The sequence below is a fragment of the Arachis ipaensis genome, chromosome B5 (assembly GCF_059453495.1).
Source record: "Arachis ipaensis isolate K30076 ecotype BB chromosome B5, ASM5945349v1, whole genome shotgun sequence".
NCBI lineage: Eukaryota > Viridiplantae > Streptophyta > Magnoliopsida > Fabales > Fabaceae > Arachis > Arachis ipaensis.
Genome location: NC_142440.1, coordinates 155024409 through 155044133, shown reverse-complemented (window position 1 = coordinate 155044133; position 19725 = coordinate 155024409). Strand labels below are relative to the sequence as shown.

Below are 19725 nucleotides of genomic sequence, written 5' to 3'. Positions count from 1 at the left end.
TTAAAATATCACAACTTCTTCATCATTTATTATCTTTCTTTCAAATTGGATTTTTTTTTTTCGCTATTTAGTTTCACATGCATAAGAAAATCAAAATTTCATTTCATATTTGATAAAAAAAATCAATAAGTACATTAGCAACAATGAAACAGAAGTGAATAATAATTTTAAGAGAATATAAGAACTATATATTATAATAAAAAAAAGAATAAAATTAAACAGAAAAAATATCTTTACTATTGATGGAACCATATTCCAAAGATCATAGTTGTTTTTATTTTCTTTTATGCACATTATAATTAAGCCTTTTCTTTAAATTGATCTAACAATGGTTAACATCTTTTCTGCTTATCAATGTTGTATCTAAAAAACTAACAACACAATCTTCAAAGTGGAATTTCACAATACACAATTTGTGTCTCACAAATGCATTTTATCTTTGGTCACTAAATTATTCTCCAACAAACAATAAATTTCGAGCAAGGCCAGTAAGCTAATTAATTAGATTTTATCCGTTTTTATTTATCTTATTATTTAATAAATTAATTATTAATTATTTTTTGTAGTTTATTCTCATAAATAACAAATTTGGAACCTCAATTTATGATTAATTGGCCAAATCTAAATAACAAAACACGCAATAGGCAATTTTGGGAAGATGAATGAAACAAATATAAAACTTGTAGCTTGCTAAGTTTAATCAATTTCAATATTTTAGATTGGTCATTGTTCTTAAAAATAAATTGGATATCTGGAACGTATTCAAAAATGTTGAATTAGGTCCTGATGCAACTACAACTTATAATCATGTTAGCAATATTAATACAATAAAGACTAAAATTGGTCAGGTTGAGTTCTAACTTGTGTGTATAAAATTTTAGAGTGATGTATTATTATTTGAGGTTCACTTGTGTCTCAATATTAATAGAGTCAGATATATCGCATGTCCTAAAAAACAAACAGGGTACTACTTTATGCAAAAAAATATTCTATTAAAATACTCTTGTAATATTTGCTTGTATCCAGTTATTATTATTATCTTAGTGTGAAAAATAGGGATCAATTATTGATTCTAAAAAAATAAATATATATTAATAATAGCAAATAGTGAACCTTTAATTTGAATAAAATATTACATGTACATGCACAACGAAAGTGTTTGTTTAGGTCCGTTAAATTTTAATAAAAAGATATTTTTTAATAACTTTTTTTATTTTTACATAATAAATAAATAAAAAAATATTTTTATTTTATTGTATTAAAACATAATTGATAAATAAAAAGATTTTTTTTATTAGATATCCAAATATAAAATTATTTTTATTTTTCTAAAAATCTTTAAAAAAATAATTCGAAAAAAAAATTTCTTAAAAGTTCATCCAAACAAATCTAAAAATGCTTATTAATATATTTGTATTATTATAACATATAAGAATAACATATGAATTTGTATATTTACAAATTAATTAATTCCTGTAGTGAAAGAGAGGAGGTTTTTTTTATAAATCCATGTACCAAATAGATCTATTTTAATACTAATATTGTGAATTACTTTGCCACTAATAACATCAAAGGAAGCCAATTCATGGTTTTCATTTCCCATAAAAAATATTATATCACATTTGTTGCCCATTATCATTGGATGCCAAATATATGGAAAGGGTCCAATTGTGAAAAGCTTCACCCAAGATTCTTTTACACCAACTTCACCTAAAATGGATATTTCAATATGACTATTCTCATCAAAAGAGGAGATCAGAGCAACAGAGTCGTTGAGCACTACCAAAGTTCTGGTAAGGCAATCAATATCATCACTTTGTTGCCAACCAATCAATGTGGTTTGAAACGTTTCAGTGCTGAGATTAAATGACACAAGTACCTCTTTTCCATTCTTATCTCCACCCCGCCAGTGGCATACTCCATTTAAGTACGTTACATAACCTTCACCAAAACCTCCTTTTTCAGTCATTTCAAGATTAAGTTTCTTCCAACAATTACTTTTTAGACTATAAATTTGCCAATTTGCTAGAGCAGGCTCATATTGGTAAAATTCATTATGACAATAACATATATGTTGAATCACTTTATAGTCATCATTCACATTATCATAACCAAACCCATGAATTTCTACCTCTGCATCAAAGTCGGGATCATTAGTAATAATACTTGGAGGAATAATTTTATGCTCGTCGGTTTTGGGATTCCAAAGTCCTATTTTTACATTAAGACCAGCTTTTTTATAGTGACATATGATACCATTAACACAGTCTATAATTCTATCAAAACCAATTTCTTCAAACAGACTTGGCAAAACTAACGTAACCATGTTTTCATACCTTTCTCCAGAAAGCAAATGCACTTCAATTTCATAGATGTGTGGATCACTTCTTTCGTCATGAAAATATCTCCATAGAAGGAGAGACGAGGAATAAGCAGTTTTAGATTTTAAATTCTCATAGTATATGCTCTTGAAATCAGAATTTTCAAGTAAATTTAGCCAAAACTTATGTACGCAACTAAATCGCTTCAAAGACTTAACAGATAATTTTGCTAGAATTTCCCATCAAGATCCTTAGGAATCTGATTGCTATGGGTTGTCATTTGCATTGGAGATGAAGATGGAACAATAGAGGATAGAGTCTTACGTTTGTGGTGTGCCTCGCAAAATGTAATAAAAAAAATAAATTAGATTTCAACATTCAAGTTTAGAAAAATTTCAATGGTATTACATTTTTGTCGCTCTATTTGTTTCTCTCTTAATTAAGATCTCCAATATATAGGATTAAATATCAAACCAATCAAATTGATTGATTGAAAATATATATCACAAACCTAAATAGAATAAAAAAAAAGTCGATCTAAATGTGAGTACTTGAATTGCATTTGCAATTACAAACATAAATGTATAATTATTACTCATTACGCTTAGTTTATTCCTAAATAATATTAAATTCTACTAGTGTAAAAAAAATAAAAAACCTAAGTTGAAAAAACTACTTGTCATTAATGTTTTGTCTGTATAAAATAGTAAAGTAAATGAATCTTAAAAGAGATATCAATTTATCATTATTTATGCTACATTATTGGGCAAATAAAATACAAAAAGAATTTTTGAGGTTAAATTAAAATGATATGATTTAAAAAATAATAATATTAGGGAGATAATAAAAAATCAAAGCTAAAAATAACTACTTGTCATTAATATTTTGCCCGTACAAATTAGTAAAGTAAATGAATTTTAAAAGAGATTTCAATTTATCATTATTTGTGCAACGTTGACTTAAAAGAGATCTTAATTTATCATTATTTGTGCTGCCTTGTTTGGCAAATAAAATAAAAAAGAATTTTGGAGGTTGAATCAAAATGATATAATTCGAAAAGACAGTAATGTTAAGAAAATAATAAAAAATCAGCTCAAACTTGTTTTATTTAGTATTGAATCAAAATGAGAAAATATTACATCCAACTCAAAATTTTAAGACATTAAGTTAACAGGTCTTTCATCTTATATACTCTTCACTATTCGAGACGGGACTAATTTCTTATACTCTTCGTACTTGCAACCTTAACAATAGTTTCACGATAAAATAATTAAAAAAAATAGATGTAGAAACCTTACGTAATTAGATATATCATTATCCAATTTTTAGAGATGTAGAAAGTAAACAGATAAGAGATACGAAGAAAAAAGGAGAGGTAAAGAAATTTTAAAGAATAAACTTAATTATACAATAAGACATACGTTTAAAGAATAACTTAATTACAAAGTGATCCTAAATATTAACTTTTGTTAAATTTAAAAAATCCAAATTAATAGTGCAGTTAGCGATTAAATAAAAAAATTAACTAATTAAAAATTAACATATTATAAAGAATAAATTACGTGTTAAATGGTTAGAAACCATATTTTTTTAAATATTAGTGTATGGATCTGTGCTTTATACGAGCATGAAAAGAAATTCATAATAAATAAATATATTACATAATATAACTTTTTGTCATATGTATAACTGATTAAATTGATGATATATGAATAAAATTAAATAGCTAACTACCGTAATATAATTTATGAGCATACATTACCCAAATTTATTTACTATTCAATATTCAGAATTGTGTTTGTCAAATGTAAAATAAAATTTAATTATTTTATATTTAATATATTGTAATTAAAAATAACATTTTAATATGAATTTTTACCATTATAAAATTTACAACATAATAATTAGTCTTCATGAATAAAAAATATTTATATTTTTATGTATTTATATATTTTATATTTATTTTTTAAAAAATAAAATATTGCACTTTTATTTTAAAGTATTCTATATTAAAAAATATTTATTTATATTCTAATATCTTTTATATTTATTAAAATCCTTTAACACTTTTTTTTATAGCTTTGTAGAGAATATAGACACTAGTGAAGTTACATAGGGCATGCTATCACTATAAATATAGAACCTTTAGTGTAAACAAAGGATCGCTTTGCAACAATTTTAGATCAATATTACTCATCTCAGAAATTAATCTCTACTTTCTCTTTCTTTCAATTGCTTTCAACTCTTTCACTTTTTCATAATTTTCACATGGTATCCAGAGCATTGGTTTAATCCATGGCTTTACCTATAAATTCAGCAAATAAAAAAAATTTTCTTGCTCCTATCTTGGATAAGCTTAGCTTGAAGAAACAAATTTTGTTACAGGGCAGCAACAAGCACTCTTCACAATCAAAGGACAGAATCTGGAAGATCACATAATTGAAGGGAAGGTGCCTGCTAAATTTGAATCTGAAGAAACAACGACTGCTGGCAAGATTTCTTCAATATATTCAGAATGGATGCAACAAGACTATAATCTGTGTTCTTGGTTCTTAGCATCTGTCGATTCTTCCTTCAAGAATCGAATTGTTCATTGTAAATCAGCATTGGAGATTTGGCAGAAACTTCAAGACTATTCTGCAGAATCAACTAAAACAAAGATCAAGCAATTGAAGAATCAATTGAAGATCACTAAGAAAAAGAACCTTACTATATCTGAGTATTTGTCAAAAATTAAGAAAATTGCAGACTCGTTAATAGCAATTGGTTTTCAGCTTAGCCATGAAGATTACATTGAGACTATTTGTAAAGGCTTGCCAGAAGAGTTTTCTAGCTGCATCAGCCTCATCCAAACTAAACCTGAATTGTTTAGCTTGGGAGAGGTTGCAAATCTCCTCGTATCTCATGAAGACACCATTGAAAAATTCAAACAGAATTCTTTAACAATGGTTCAAGCAAATCTTGCTCAAACAAATTTTTCAAATCCAAGAAACTCTAATCGTCCCTATGGAGGTAGAAGGAGTGCTAGAGGTGGCAGATTCTCTCGTGGAGGCAGAAGCTCTTGGCAACTCAATAATAGGCAGATTTGTCAGGTTTGTAGTAGAATTGGACACACCGCCCTTCAATGCTTCTTTCGATTTGATCATAATTTCCAGGGAGTTTCTACTACAAATTCGTCAAACTCCTCCCCATCAATCAATCAACCACCTCCTCCACCAGCTTCATTTCATCAACCACAATCATTTCTTGCATCTTCTTCTCAAAATTCAGATATGTCCTGGTATCCTGATTCTGGTGCCTCTCACCACCTCATTAATGACGCATCCGGTTTGATTTCACCCTCAGATTACACAGGACTCGATCAATTATACATAGCCAATGGTTCAGGTTTGCCTATCTCTAAATCTGGTTATTCATATATTCAGAATTCATCCAACAATCATGTTTTCATTTTAAAGAATCTTTTGCATATTCCTCAAATAGCTAAAAACTTATAATTAGTGTTTCAAGATTCTGTCTGGACAATAATGTCTTCTTTGAATTTCATCCATTTCATTGTGTGGTTAAATCACAGGATACCAAGTAAGTGCTCCTTCAGGGACAACTTAAACATGGGCTATATGTGTATGATCAATTTTGTATTCCAAAACCATGTTATGATAATTCAAACTTTCATACTTTTTTAGCCACTTGTAGGACAAATTTGGAGTTGTGGCATAAACGCCTAGGCCATCCATCTCCAATGATTGTTGAATCTGTTCTTAAAAAGTGTAATCTTCTATTTTCTAATACAGTTGATTCAGCATCTTTTGTTTGTGAAGCATGTTGTAAAGGGAAAATGCATACTTTATCTTTTTCCTATTCTGAAACCACTTATACTGCACCCTTACAATTGGTTTTCTTGGATGTTTGGGGCCCTGCTCCTTCTATATCTCGTTCTGGTTTTCGTTATTACTTGAGTATTGTAGATGTCTTTACTAGATACACATGTATTTACTTATTAACTACCAAGTCTCAATTGTTTACCATCTTACAACAATACAAATCCATGATGGAAACTCAGATAGGTCAAATTCTTAAATCTATTCAAACGGATAATGCTAAAGAATTCTTATCAAATGAATTCAAAACCTTTCTCAATATCAATGGCATCATTCATAGATTGTCATGCCCTCATACTCACCAACAACAAGGTGTTGTAGAGAGGAAGCATAGACATATTTGTGAAATGGGACTTACGCTTCTTGCTGCTGCACATTTGTCAATGGAATATTGGGAGGATGCCTTCTTGACTGCTACTTTTCTTATCAATCGATTGCCCACTAGGATACTTAATATGAAATTACCCTTTGGGGTTCTTCATTTCAAGCCCCCTGATTATTCTATTTTAAAGGTTTTTGGGTGTGCTTGTTATCCAAACTTAAGACCCTTTAATAAACATAAATTAGACTATAGGTCTGAACAACACATTTTTCTTGGTTATGCTCCTTTCTCAAAAGGGTTTAAATGTTTAAAACAAGATGGTACAGTTGTTATTGCACGTAATGTTATTTTTGATGAAAATATTTTTCCTTTTCCTTCATTTTTTCATAAGAATGTTATCTCTAATTCATCGCTAATCTCTTTTTATGAGCATGAGATGTTACCTCAGATTCCTGTTTCAAATTCTCCTACATCGCAGTTATCTTGTACCCAAAGTTCAGCTCCACCTACTTCAACTCTACTTCCTAACTCTAATACAAATTCCCCTCCTTTAACTAACAATGCTTCATCAACTATTAATCAATCACCTTCTGAAACAGTTACTACAGATTCTGCACCAGTATCAATTTCTGGTTTTGAAATTGAGCCTCCAAGGTTACCTATCATAGAATCTTCATCTTCTCACAATACTCATGCTATGGTAACTCGTTCCAAGTCTGGTATCTCTAAGCCTAAGGCTCTTATTTCACATTCTAATCATCTTGACTTGGTTAATAATATTCCCAGGACAGTTTCTCAAGCTATGCACTCCTCTCATTGGCTTCAAGCTATGAAAGAGGAATATATTGCTCTCATGAAAAACAAAACTTGGCATTTAGTCCACCCACCACCCAATTCCACCATTATTGGGTCTAAATGGGTGTTTGCCATTAAGCGTGGACCTGATAACTCTATTAAAAAATATAAGGCTCGCCTTGTGGCCAAAGGATGCCATCAAATTGAGGGCATCGATTATTCTCAAATCTTTAGCCCGGTCATTAGGCCAACAACGATTAGAGTCATTTTATCTTTGGCTTTATCTAAAGGTTGGTCTCTTAGGCAATTTGATTTTAACAACGCATTTCTCAATGGAGATCTAACTGAGAATGTGTACATGGCACCACCTCCTGGCCTCTTCAATTCTGATTCTGACTTAGTATGTAAACTTGATAAGGCCATTTATGGTCTCAAGCAGGCTCCCAGGGCCTGGTTTTCTAAACTGTGCAGTACTCTATCCATGTTTGGTTTTCGAAATACTTCATCTGATCCTTCCTTATTTGTTCATTTTACAACTTCTTCTACTCTTTTTCTTCTTACTTATGTTGATGACATAGTCATCACAGGTAATGATAAATCTGAAATAGAGTCTATTATCTCTCAATTGAATCAAATATTCTCTTTAAAGGACTTAGGGACACTGCATTATTTTTTAGGCATGCAATTTAATTTTTTGCCTTTAAGAGACTTACATATCTCACAAACTACCTATATTTGTGATCTTCTTAAAAAGGCATCTATGGATAAGTCACATTCAATGCCCACACCTATGCTTTCTTCTGAAAAACTAATACTGCAGGGTTCAAATTCCTTTGATGATCCTAGTCTCTATCGATCAATAGTAGGAGGCCTTCAATATGCAACTCTCACTCATCCTGAAATTGCATATTCAGTCAACAAAGTTAGCCAATTCATGCATTCACCCATGATTCATCATTGGAAGGCAGTCAAACGCATTTTGCGTTATCTCTCAGGTAAGATTAATTATGGTATTCAATTTTCTAAATCCTCTGATCTTCGTCTTCTTGCCTTTTCAGATGCCAAGTGGGCCACGGACCTTGATGATCGATGTTCAATAAGTGGCTACTGTATTTACCTTGGGTGCAATCCAATCTTTTGGAGCAGCCGAAAGCAAAAAGCTGTAAGTCGTTCATCTACTGAGGCAGAGTACCGTTGCTTGGCAGACACAGCAACTGAGTTAGTTTGGATTCAAAAGCTTCTACGAGAAATTCGTGTTTCTTCTCCCGTTGCTCCCACTTTGTTTTGTGACAATTTAGGTGTTGTTCTTCTTGTTGCAAACTCAGTTATGCATAGCAGAAGCAAGCACTTCGAGGTTGATCTCCATTTCATTCATGATCATGTTCAAAGAGGATTGCTAAACATTGTTCACATACCGTCTCATGCTCAAGTCGCTGATATTTTGACGAAACCATTATCAGCTCCCTCATTTACTGTGTTCATGGACAAACTAAGGGTGCAACCAAATCCCACCCTTAGTTTGAGGGGGGGGTGTAGAGAATATAGACACTAGTAAAGTTACATAGGGCATGCTATCACTATAAATATAGAACCTTTAGTGTAAACAAAGGATCGCTCTGCAACAATTTTAGATCAATATTACTCATCTCAGAAATTAATCTCTGCTCTCTCTTTCTTTCAATTGCTTTCAACTCTTTCACTTTTTCATAATTTTCACAAGCTTTCTTTTATTTTCGAGTAAAGTATCGTTTTTGTCCCTAACGTTTCGGGTAAGTCCTAAAATTGTCCCCAACGTTTTAATCGTCCTATTTAAGTCCCTAACGTTTCAAAATTGACTCAATGTTGTCCTGCTGTTAGGAATCCATTAACAGAATTGACGGCGGGACAAAATTGAGACGATTTTGAAATGTTTGGGACTTAAATAGGACGAAAACGTTAGGGACAAAAACGATATATAAAAATAAATTTTAATTTAATTTTATCTTTTCTAATATTAATTTTTTACTGTACATAGTATTCAATTATTTTTTAATTATATCTAAATAAATTACACTTAATCACATTACTTTCAATTTAAATAAATTTATTTTTTTATAATTTTAAAGAATTTTGATACATTAGAGACAAAAGGTATAATTTATATTTTATTGTATATATATTATTTTTTTTTCTACAAGTTTATATACTAGTCATTCTACAAACATTTCATGATAACTAAAAATCTTTAAGAGTAAAATTATAAAAAAATTAATTTATTTAAAATGAAAGTAATATGATTAAGTGTAATTTACTTAGATGGGATTAAAAAATAATTGAATACTATGTATAGTAAAAAATTGATATTATTGAAGGATAAAATTAAAATTTATTTCTATGTATCATTTTTGTCCCCAATATTTTCGTTCTATTTAAGTCCATAACGTTTCAAAATCGTCTCAATTTGTCCTGCCGTCAATTCTATTAACGGATCCCTAACAGTAGGACAACATTGAGTCAATTTTGAAATGTTAGGGACAACTTTGGGACTTACCCCAAACATTGGGGACAAAAATGATACTTTACTCTTTATTTTCATTTATATTATAAAATCCAAAGAATCATAAGAGTAGGGGCAATTTACATAAATAAATTGTTTGCCCCTCAAATTTACGCAATTGCATTGTTTCAAAAATATAGACGCAAATACATTGTTTCATATATTTATAGAAATCGCTACTGCCAGTAGCGGTTTATCGAAACACATAATCCGCTATAGCGAGTAGTGGATTACATGTGAATGGAAAAACACAGAAATCGATAGAGGCTGTCGCGGTTTCTGTTTGTTGATGTTTGGCCATAAACCGCTACTGGCAGTAGCGATTTATGTGTATTGGGACACGTGCGTAAACCGCTGGAGGTAGCAGCGGTTTACGTTGAGTATGAAAACAAATAGTAAAACTAATATTTATCTAAAAAAATAATTACAAAACAAATAATTAATGGTATATACTATTTAAATAATATCATAAATAAAAAAAATTTAATTTATCATTTCACAGTATAATTTAAAAAATATAAATATGCATGTAATAAATTTTTTATTTGTATTTATTATTAAAAGTGAGACCAAATTACAAATAAAAAAATACAGTACTCAAAGTATTAAATTATATAAATCAAGATTATTTTTTTTGTTTCTCATCTCTTATAAAATTTATACACCAAGATCAAATAATATATATTTTCTGTAATTGTAGAAGCCTTTTGTTAAAATTATATTTTATTTAAATATTTAAAAAAATTAAAATAAAATTAATTTTAAATTTTAAATTTTAAAATACAAATTTTTATATATTTATTAAATCTATGTTGATAGAGAGGTATAATTATTCTGATAGATATTAGTAATTTTATTTTTTTAATTTATAAAAATAATTCATAAGAATATAAAATTTTACCAATTAATATGTATTTAAAAAATCATCTTTAAATCTTAGCCATATAACTCAAAAGGTCATTGCATTTATATCTTCTAAGATTTTAAAAAATAAAAACTATTTATATTTTATAGTTGATTGATTGGATAAATAATAGTGATAGCATCATAATTTTGATGGCACCAATGTTCGTTACTTGGAAATCCTGGGTTCTCAGCGGATCGGGTGATGGTCAGCGGGTGAATGGGCGAGACCCTGGGTTCACTCGGAGTTGATGCAGAGATGCAAAACGTGAGCTGGGGATGCCGGAGGAGGTATGACGAGAGGGGGCGGCCACCTGCAAGGACACTCCGACGATCAAGTCAGTGTCCGTACGAGGTGATAGCCAAAATAGGTAAGATGTTACGTATCTTGGGAGGATAGCTGACCTCTCCTTTTATATACTGTACTTGGGCGGGCCCATAAATGACCTACTCCATTGGCCAAGAAGCTTCCGTGAGCTGTCCTAGTCCATATGGGAAGAGCAGGTCGTTCCGGACTTCGGGTCGGGGCTTCGGGTGCTGTCCCGAGGATGCCGACCCGACCGGTTTGCAGGGCGTGGTGACTTGAGCCGCGTAGTGGCAAGTTGCACGTACTTCGGGTCGGGCGCGGGAGACCGACCCGTCGGGTTATCCTATCATGATGGTTCGGGCTCGGATCGGAGGTGGTGTTCCCGACCGGCCGAGTAATCGGGCTGAACCATGTGAGTTCGTAACATATGCTATTTTAAACTCTTGAATTTTAATTTAGTGGGCTTATTTTTTGTTTTGGAATATTAAATATAATTTGATGTTGGTTTATTTTTTGCTAAAAAATATAAATTTTGATCATTGATTTTTTATATATCATATATATTTTGTTCTATTAAATTATAAATTATGTAAATTTTAGTGTATAATTTTTAAATTTTAGGGTTTGAGTTAGATATGAATAAATTATTCTAAATTTTAAGTATTAGTTATATATAATTTATTTAAAGAGAATAATTTGTTCTAAATAGTTGTCTTTTATCTATATCAAATAAATTATGGTCTAATTTTTATTGATAAATTTAAGCTTAATTTTTTCTAGCTATGAAGTATAAATTTTATCAATTATGCATTGTTGTTTCAGAAATTGAATACAAAACTTATGGGTGGTAATACTGTGAAACTTTTACTTAAACATAAAAATTAAATTAAACTGAAGTGAATAACGATTGAACTAAAAAATTAAAAGAAATGTTGATTGGGGTGTCGTGAAATTTACTTTAATTGCTATCGTACATTGCAGACCTAGAAAGCTTTGGTGGCTTCTTCTAGGATCTTATTATAATCGATCAGCAATTTGTTAAAATACCAAGTTAAGATATAATTAAGATAGAATATTAAAAGTATTTATTTATTTATAACTAAAAGAATATTATGAATTTAGTTTCCAATATTAAGAATGAATAAAAAATTTTCAACGTCATTTCTATTAATTAATTAATGTTAAAATCAAAATCTAACACTTTAATTTATTAAATGCTACAATTAAAATATATATAAAGAAATAATTAAAATGTACTAATTTAAGATCTACAATCAAAATCAAAATACATATTGATATGGTCATCATTACCTCATATTAATGGTCGCTATTATTGTGCGTTATAACTCGGTCCCATAACCATTAACAACATATGACATATTTCGTCATTTTCCGTTACTATTCGGAATTATGAGCTATAACTCAGCAACATTAATGTTTCCATCATAACCGACGTTCCAACGACAAAATAAGGTCGGTTACGATATCACTTATTCGAACGTTAACGCCGAAAATATAACTGATAAAGAACTCGTCACATATAAAAGGGAAGTACAACATCTCTAAAGACCTAAGTTTTTCTAAGTAAGCTATAATACACACTGACTTAAGCTTCGGAGTGCCTTTGCAGGTACATTCCACCCTTTTTGTATTGCTCATGCTCTCATACCAACAACGAATACAAGAAACTCGGATTCTAGGAGACAGACGTTCGGCTTTGCAGCACATAGCTCGGCTGATCTCGAGGAGTTGAAGCCGATCTATTTCCCAGGCAAGATCAATTGGCGCCCACCGTGGGGCCGAGAAAATCATATTTTTTCTTTTGGTCCCATTACCTCCATCTGCATCCATGGCTGACGTACCGCCTCCTCCACTGTCCGAGCTCATGTGAATCGTAGCTGAGCTACAACAAGCCAATCAACGAATGGCCGACGAGAACCAGCTAATGGCTGCCCAAATCGCTGAACTAAATCATGCTCGGATTGAGCACAACGGTGCTCATCGCCAGCAAGCAGAAGACGAGGAACATCAGTCCCAACCCTCTCATGTTTCGGAGACCGCTCGAGGCGAAGAGCAACAGCCCGAAGATGAAAAAGAAGAGGCTGACGACCTTGTAGGTCCCTTCACAGAAGAAGTGATGAATTTCAAACTACCGAAGAGGTTCACTCTGCCGCTGACCCTTATGCCTTATGATGGACTCGGAGACCCGAGGAAGTTTCTAAAGAAGTTCCGATCAATAATGATCGTCAACGGTGCATTAGATACAGTTTTATGTCGTTGTTTTCTGAATTATTTAGACGGTCCTGCACTTGATTGGTTGTGTGCTTTGCCTGCAGGTTCCATTTCACGGTTTCACCAGTTGGCGAAGTTATTCGAAGAACATTTCGCCGGATCCACAATATACTTGCACGATTCCGATTACTTGAACACTATCAAGCAAGGACCAAACGAAAGCTTAAAGGACTACATGACCCGCTTCAGCAAGGTCGCAATCAGCATACCAGACCTTCACCCCGAGGTCCATCTGCACGCAATTAAAAGCGGTCTCCGGCCCGAAAAGTTCCAGGAGACAATCGCAGTAGCCAAGCCGAAGACTCTAGCAGAATTTCGGGAGAAGGCAAAAGGACAAATTGATATCGAGGAACTCAGACAAGCTCGGAAGTCTGACAAGTCACACTTCCGCAACGACGATAAGAGCTCAACCACTAAGAAAAGTTTTAAACTAACACCTCGATTTGATTCTTATACGCAGTTTAACACTAAGAGAGAGGACATAATCAAGGAGATCTTGAATTCAAAACTGATCAAGCCACCGAGAAAAGCCGGTACCTACCAAGATGCAAAGAACGTGGACAAATCGAAGTACTGTGCTTTCCACCAGAAACACGGCCACAATACCGATGACTGCGTGGTCGCCAAAGTTCTTTTAGAACGACTAGCAAGGCAGGGACACCTCGACAAATATATTGGTGGTCACATCCAAAAGCGCGGCCCGAGCTCCACAACAAACGACCTCTCTGAACAAAACCGAGGAAAAGAGAAGGCATCCTCAAACCAATATGAAAGACCACGAGGTATAATCAATTGCATTTCAGGAGGATACGCTAGTGGAGGATACTCAAATTCGGCAAGGAAAAGATCGTTCAGAGCAATATGCTCGGTAAACGGACCACAGCAAGATGTAGCAATCACTAATCCACAACCAGAAGTCACTTTCACACAAGCGGACTTCAACTCCAGTATACAAAACTTGGACGACCCTGTGGTAATCACCCTACAGCTAGGGGATCTGTTAGTGAAAAAAGTGCTCTTGGATCCCGAGAGCAGTGCCGATGTTCTGTTCTACTCCACATTTCAAAAGATGAAGCTCAGCGACAACATGCTACAGTCCACAGGAGGAGACTTGGTCGGCTTCTCAGGAGAACGAGTTCCAATACTCGGATCAGTGTGGTTACATACCACACTGGGTGAGCACCCTCTTTCAAAAACTAATGATATTCAATATTTAGTAGTTGATTGTTTCAGTCCATATAACCTCATCCTTGGCCGACCTTTTTTGAACAAGTTCGGCGCCATTGTTTCTACCGTTCATCTCTGTGTAAAGTTTCCACTGCAGAACGATCAGGTTGTAACAATCCATGGAGATCATAAAGAGGCACGACAATGTTACAACATCAGCATGAAATTCCAAAACCGCTCAACACAATAAGTCAACAATGTCAACCTCAAACAAAAGGAACACACACTGGCCGACCTTGACCTAAGAGCTGATTTCCTCGAGCGCCCAACACCATCCGATGACCTACAAAAAGTGTATTTTTATAATGACCCTAACAAATTTACTTATGTAGGTACATCAATCAACACATCTGAGTTAGAGGCTATAATGACCTTCCTGCAACAACACGCCGACCTTTTTGCATGGACACCTTCAGACATGCCCGGAATCGACCCACAAATTATCAGCCATAAACTAGCGATAAACTCGGCAGTCCGACCAGTGCAGCAGAAGAAACGGAAACTTGGAGAAGAGAAAAAGAGAGCGTCACTAGAAGAAACCCAAAAGCTCATCAACACCGAATTTATCAAGGAAAACAGATTTACTACCTGGTTAGCCAATGTGGTAATGGTAAGAAAACAAAACGGTAAGTGGCGCATGTGCGTCGACTTCACTGATTTAAACAAAGCATGTCCAAAGGATTCTTACCCTCTACCATCCATAGATTCTTTAGTAGACAACGCATCAGGTTATGCTACTTTGAGTTTTATGGATGCGTATTCGGGGTATAATCAAATACTCATGCACCCCTCCGATCAAAATAAAACAGCTTTTATTACTGATTTCGGTAACTATTGTTATAAAGTTATGCCATTTGGATTAAAGAACACAGGTGCAACTTACCAAGGCCTTATGGATAAAGTATTCGCCAAACAGATCGGCAGAAACATCGAAGTCTATGTCGATGATATGGTTGCAAAAACACAAATCGGACATGATCACATCAGCGACCTTATAGAAATATTCGGCCAGATCCGACAGTACAACATGCGCCTCAACCCCGAGAAATGTGCATTCGCCGTTCAAGGGGGTAAATTTTTAGGGTTTTTACTAACATGCAGGGGAATAGAGGCAAATCCAGAAAAATGCCGAGTAGTGCTGGACATGGCCAGTCCTAAAACAGTCAAAGAAGTTCAGCGCCTCACAGGACGACTTGCAGCACTTTCCAGATTTGTTCCTTGCCTAGCATCAACTTCTATTCCTTTTTTCCAAACAATAAAAAAGAAAAACAGATTTGAGTGGAACGACGATTGTGAGAAAGCCTTTTCAAAATTAAAAACAACTCTCTCACAACCGCCGATTTTACAAAAGCCCTTACAAGGGGAAGATTTATTTCTATATCTATCAGTTACTGATTGGGCGATAAGTTCGGCCCTCGTTACAGAAAGAAATAAAGTTCAGCATCCGATATATTTTGTCAGTAAAACTCTCCAACATGCCGAGCTCAATTACCCAAGGATTGAGAAGCTCGCACTAGCACTAGTATTCTCGGCCCGGCGCCTCCGACCTTACTTCCAGAGCCACGTTATACATGTCAGAACCGATCACCCACTAAGACAAGTGTTACACAAACCAGAAATTGCAGGACGACTTATAAAATGGGCAGTCGAATTATCTGAGTTCGATATCAGATACCAATCAAGGGGACCGATCAAGTCTCAATTTCTGGCAGATTTCATCGCCGAGCTTACAATGCCATCAGAAGAAGATCATACAAAACAATGGACCTTATATGTAGATGGATCTTCAAATAATGGGGGCTGTGGAGCAGGAATCCGTCTGGAGGCCGACGACGGACTCATACTGGAACATTCAATACACCTAGCTTTCAAATCTAGCAACAACCAATCCGAATACGAAGCACTGATCGCCGGACTCCGACTTTGTCTAGATCTCCAAATCTCGGCAATCAAAGTATTTTGTGACTCACTATTAGTGGTACAGCAGGTAAATGACCTTTTCTAGGTAAAAGATGCTCTCCTCTCTAAATATCTACTATTAGTAAAGAAATTATCAAAAAAATTTGCCAAATTTGATATACAACATATTCCCCGCGAACAAAATCAAAGAGCCGACATCTTATCCAAACTTGGCAGTACACAGTCCGAGTTATCTACACTACAACAATTTACCATAACATCACCCACTGTTACTCTGACAAACGTGTTAAGTGTTACACAGGGAAAAGATTGGAGAGACGACTTTATACATTATCTACAAACAGGTGCTATACCAGAAGGGGTTGAGAACAACAAAAAGTTCCGACGACAAGCATCGTCCTTCACCATATTCAATGGAACGCTGTATCGACGAGGTTATACTCGCCCTCTACTCAAATGCCTTAACAAGCCCGAAGCTGATATAGCATTAGCCGAGGCACATGAAGGAATCTGTGGAACACATACAGGAGCTCGGAGCTTAGCGTCCAAGATCCTCCGAGCTGGTTTCTTCTGGCCTACTTTGAAACAGGACAGCCAACAGAAAATTCGGTCCTGCAACAATTGCCAAAGGCACACACCACTAATACACATACCAGCCGAGCAATTGCATCATTCAGACATCAGTTGGCCCTTTAACCAATGGGGTTTAGATATACTCGGTCCGTTCCCCACGGCACCGGACCAGGTAAAATTTCTCATTGTCGGAATTGATTATTTCTCCAAATGGGTGGAAGCCCAACCTTTGGCAAAAATAACATCGCAGCAGATGATTTCATTCGTTTGGAAAAACATTATCTGCCATTTCGGCATCCCTCAACATATCATAACTGACAATGGTCGTCAGTTCGCCGATCAGAAATTTCAATCTTTTTTTGCAGGATCTAAAAATAAAGCAACATTTCGCTTCCGTCGAACATCCTCAAACAAACGGACTAGCTGAGGCCGCAAATAAGGTCATTCTACATGCACTAAAGAAGAAGCTAGACGACGCCAAAGGACTCTGGGCCGAGCTAATACCTGAAGTCCTTTGGGGGTACAACACTACCCCACAAACATCAACAAAAGAAACACCATTCAGGCTAGTATATGGCTCGGAAGCTATGGTACCACTGGAAATATCACAAAGTTCATTCAGAACACAACTCGGCACTCAGGACGAAGCTCGGAGGGCCGAGCTCGATACCATAGAAGAAATAAGAGACCTCGCCACACTACGTTAAAAAGCGGCACAACACGCACTAGCTCGCCAATACAACAGGACGGTCAAGCACATATCATTTTCAAAAGGAGACTTGGTACTTCGGAAAACAGAAACTGCTCGGAAATCACCAACACATGGAAAGCTCGCAACTAACTGGGAAGGTCCGTACCGAGTATCAGAAGTACTCGGCCAAGGAGCATACAAGCTAAAATTACTAGATGGTAAACTCTTGCCTAATACATGGAATGTGTCTTCCCTAAAGAAATTTTATAGTTAAAATACAGGGACAGGCTTGTACTCTTTTTCCTACTACCAAGATTTTATCCCAAAAAGGGTTTTGCTTGGAGAGGTTTTAACGAGGCTAGCCTACCTACACCTTTGTATTTAAAGGTTCAAAAAGACTCCGAATATATAGGAGACGAATACCATTTTAATCTCTATCAAATAACTGTGCACATGATCTTATCAATCAACTCTATCCATACAGCTCAGACAAAACGCCAAATACTCGTCTAAGCTACAAACTATCATTATCACACAATATCATCAACCGCAAATAAACTCGGAACACTTTCCGAACAATCACAAACAGCTTTTTCTTAAATAAAAGCATCACATTCAAAATTCAAACAAAACAAATCAAAAAGTTTAACACAAGAACTAACTATTACATATGCAAAACAAATTCAAAAAAGTTTCTAAACACATTAAGCATTATCCGCTTCATCTTCTGTGTCACCATCATCCTCGATCAGCTGACCATCTCGCACTATCTTTCCGGGGTCCATACCACAGAGATCGGCATCCGGTACCAAAAACTTTACCTGCAACCTTGCCCTTTCAAAACCTTCAACAAAAGAATCCAATATCTCATCCGCCTTTTTCTTCTCCATATCCTTAAATTGAGCAGTAACCTCAATAAGCCGAGATTGCATGCTCGCCAGATCACTCTCCTTCTTCTTCAAATCTTCGACATCTTTAACATAACTTTCCTTTGTCTCTTTTAATAATTTCTCTGTCTCACTCAACCGATTCTGAAGCCCAGACGAAACAGCTTTCTCCTTGCTCAGCTCTTCCTTTAACAAAGCAATTTCACTCTTCTCCACTAAAGTCTTCTTATACATCAACTCTTGGCTCCGTCCAAGACTGGCAAGACGAAGTCCGACAACCTAAGACAGAATAAACAAACATCAATCTTACAAACAACTCAGATCATAAATACAGAAACAAATTCGGCAATTACCTGCATATATTGCCCAATAGCCATATCACCAACTTCCTTGGCAAGCGAAACATCAGCAGAAGACTGGCAATATTCGTCAACCACTGCCATATATGGATACTCTTTTCCCCAGACAGAAAAGCCTTCACTATACTCGGATACCTCATGAAGTTTTTTATGGTTACCCATAAAAGCTTGTATCTCTTCCAAAGGAACTACATGTTCCTTCTCATCAGAATCCTCAGAAACCTCTACAACATCTGACTTCCTCTTTTTTACAATTACCTTAGTCCGACCACGGGGAGGTTGAGTAACCTCGCCAGTTCCAGCTCCTTTATCAGCATTAGAAGAAGAAACTTCTTTGTCCAAATTTTTGGTCTTAAAACGCGACCTTAATGATGCAGCCGAGACACCAGGATACTTCCCACCTACAAAAAACAATTCATATTAGAGATTTTTAAGAGAATAACACAGACATCGGCATAAGCCCTAACACTCACCCAAGTACTCTACAACAACACCTTTATCCTCCTCCCACTTCAGCAACTCATACATCGATATCAAATTTTTACGATCAACATTTTCCACCAAAAACTCTATCACACATTCGTTCCTCGGAGATATCACCTCTGGGCTGAGTATATTTTGAGGTTCCGAGCACCAAAACAGTGAAAACTTCTCAGCGAGATTTTCATCAATAAAAAATGGGAAATCCTCCTCCGAACCTCTGACTTTAAA

General features: G+C 34.7%; 2 protein-coding genes and 1 pseudogene across 2 annotated transcripts in view; 1 reads left to right on the top strand and 2 right to left on the bottom strand.

Moving 5' to 3' along the window:
• Positions 1 to 16718, top strand: part of LOC148566303 (uncharacterized) — a 40306-nt gene extending 23588 nt beyond the window's left edge. The window contains exon 2 of the mRNA XM_088486433.1: positions 12696 to 16718. Coding sequence (XP_088342559.1) covers positions 12990 to 14774 — 1785 coding nt within the window. The 5' untranslated portion in view covers positions 12696 to 12989 and the 3' untranslated portion in view covers positions 14775 to 16718. The remainder of the gene's footprint in view (positions 1 to 12695) is intronic.
• LOC148566304 (F-box/kelch-repeat protein At3g06240-like) lies at positions 1463 to 2601 on the bottom strand (annotated as a pseudogene).
• Positions 16719 to 18472: 1754 nt separating the features above from the next.
• LOC148566302 (uncharacterized) lies at positions 18473 to 19176 on the bottom strand. The gene is made up of 2 exons (XM_088486596.1): positions 19009 to 19176; positions 18473 to 18934 (listed from the first exon to the last, which is right to left on the bottom strand). Exons 1-2 carry the CDS (start codon positions 19174 to 19176, stop codon positions 18473 to 18475), a joined length of 630 nt encoding a protein of 209 aa, XP_088342722.1.
• Between the last annotated feature and the right edge of the window lie 549 nt (positions 19177 to 19725).

What these genes read in the sequence shown, in the direction of transcription:
- LOC148566302 (XM_088486596.1), bottom strand. Translation starts at nt 19,176, where the DNA reads ATGGGTAACCATAAAAAACTTCATGAGGTATCCGAGTATAGTGAAGGC. An exon ending in CTATTGGGCAATATATGCAG is followed by an intron (nt 18,935 to 19,008) that starts GTAATTGCCGAA and finishes ATTCTGTCTTAG; the next exon opens with GTTGTCGGACTTCGTCTTGC.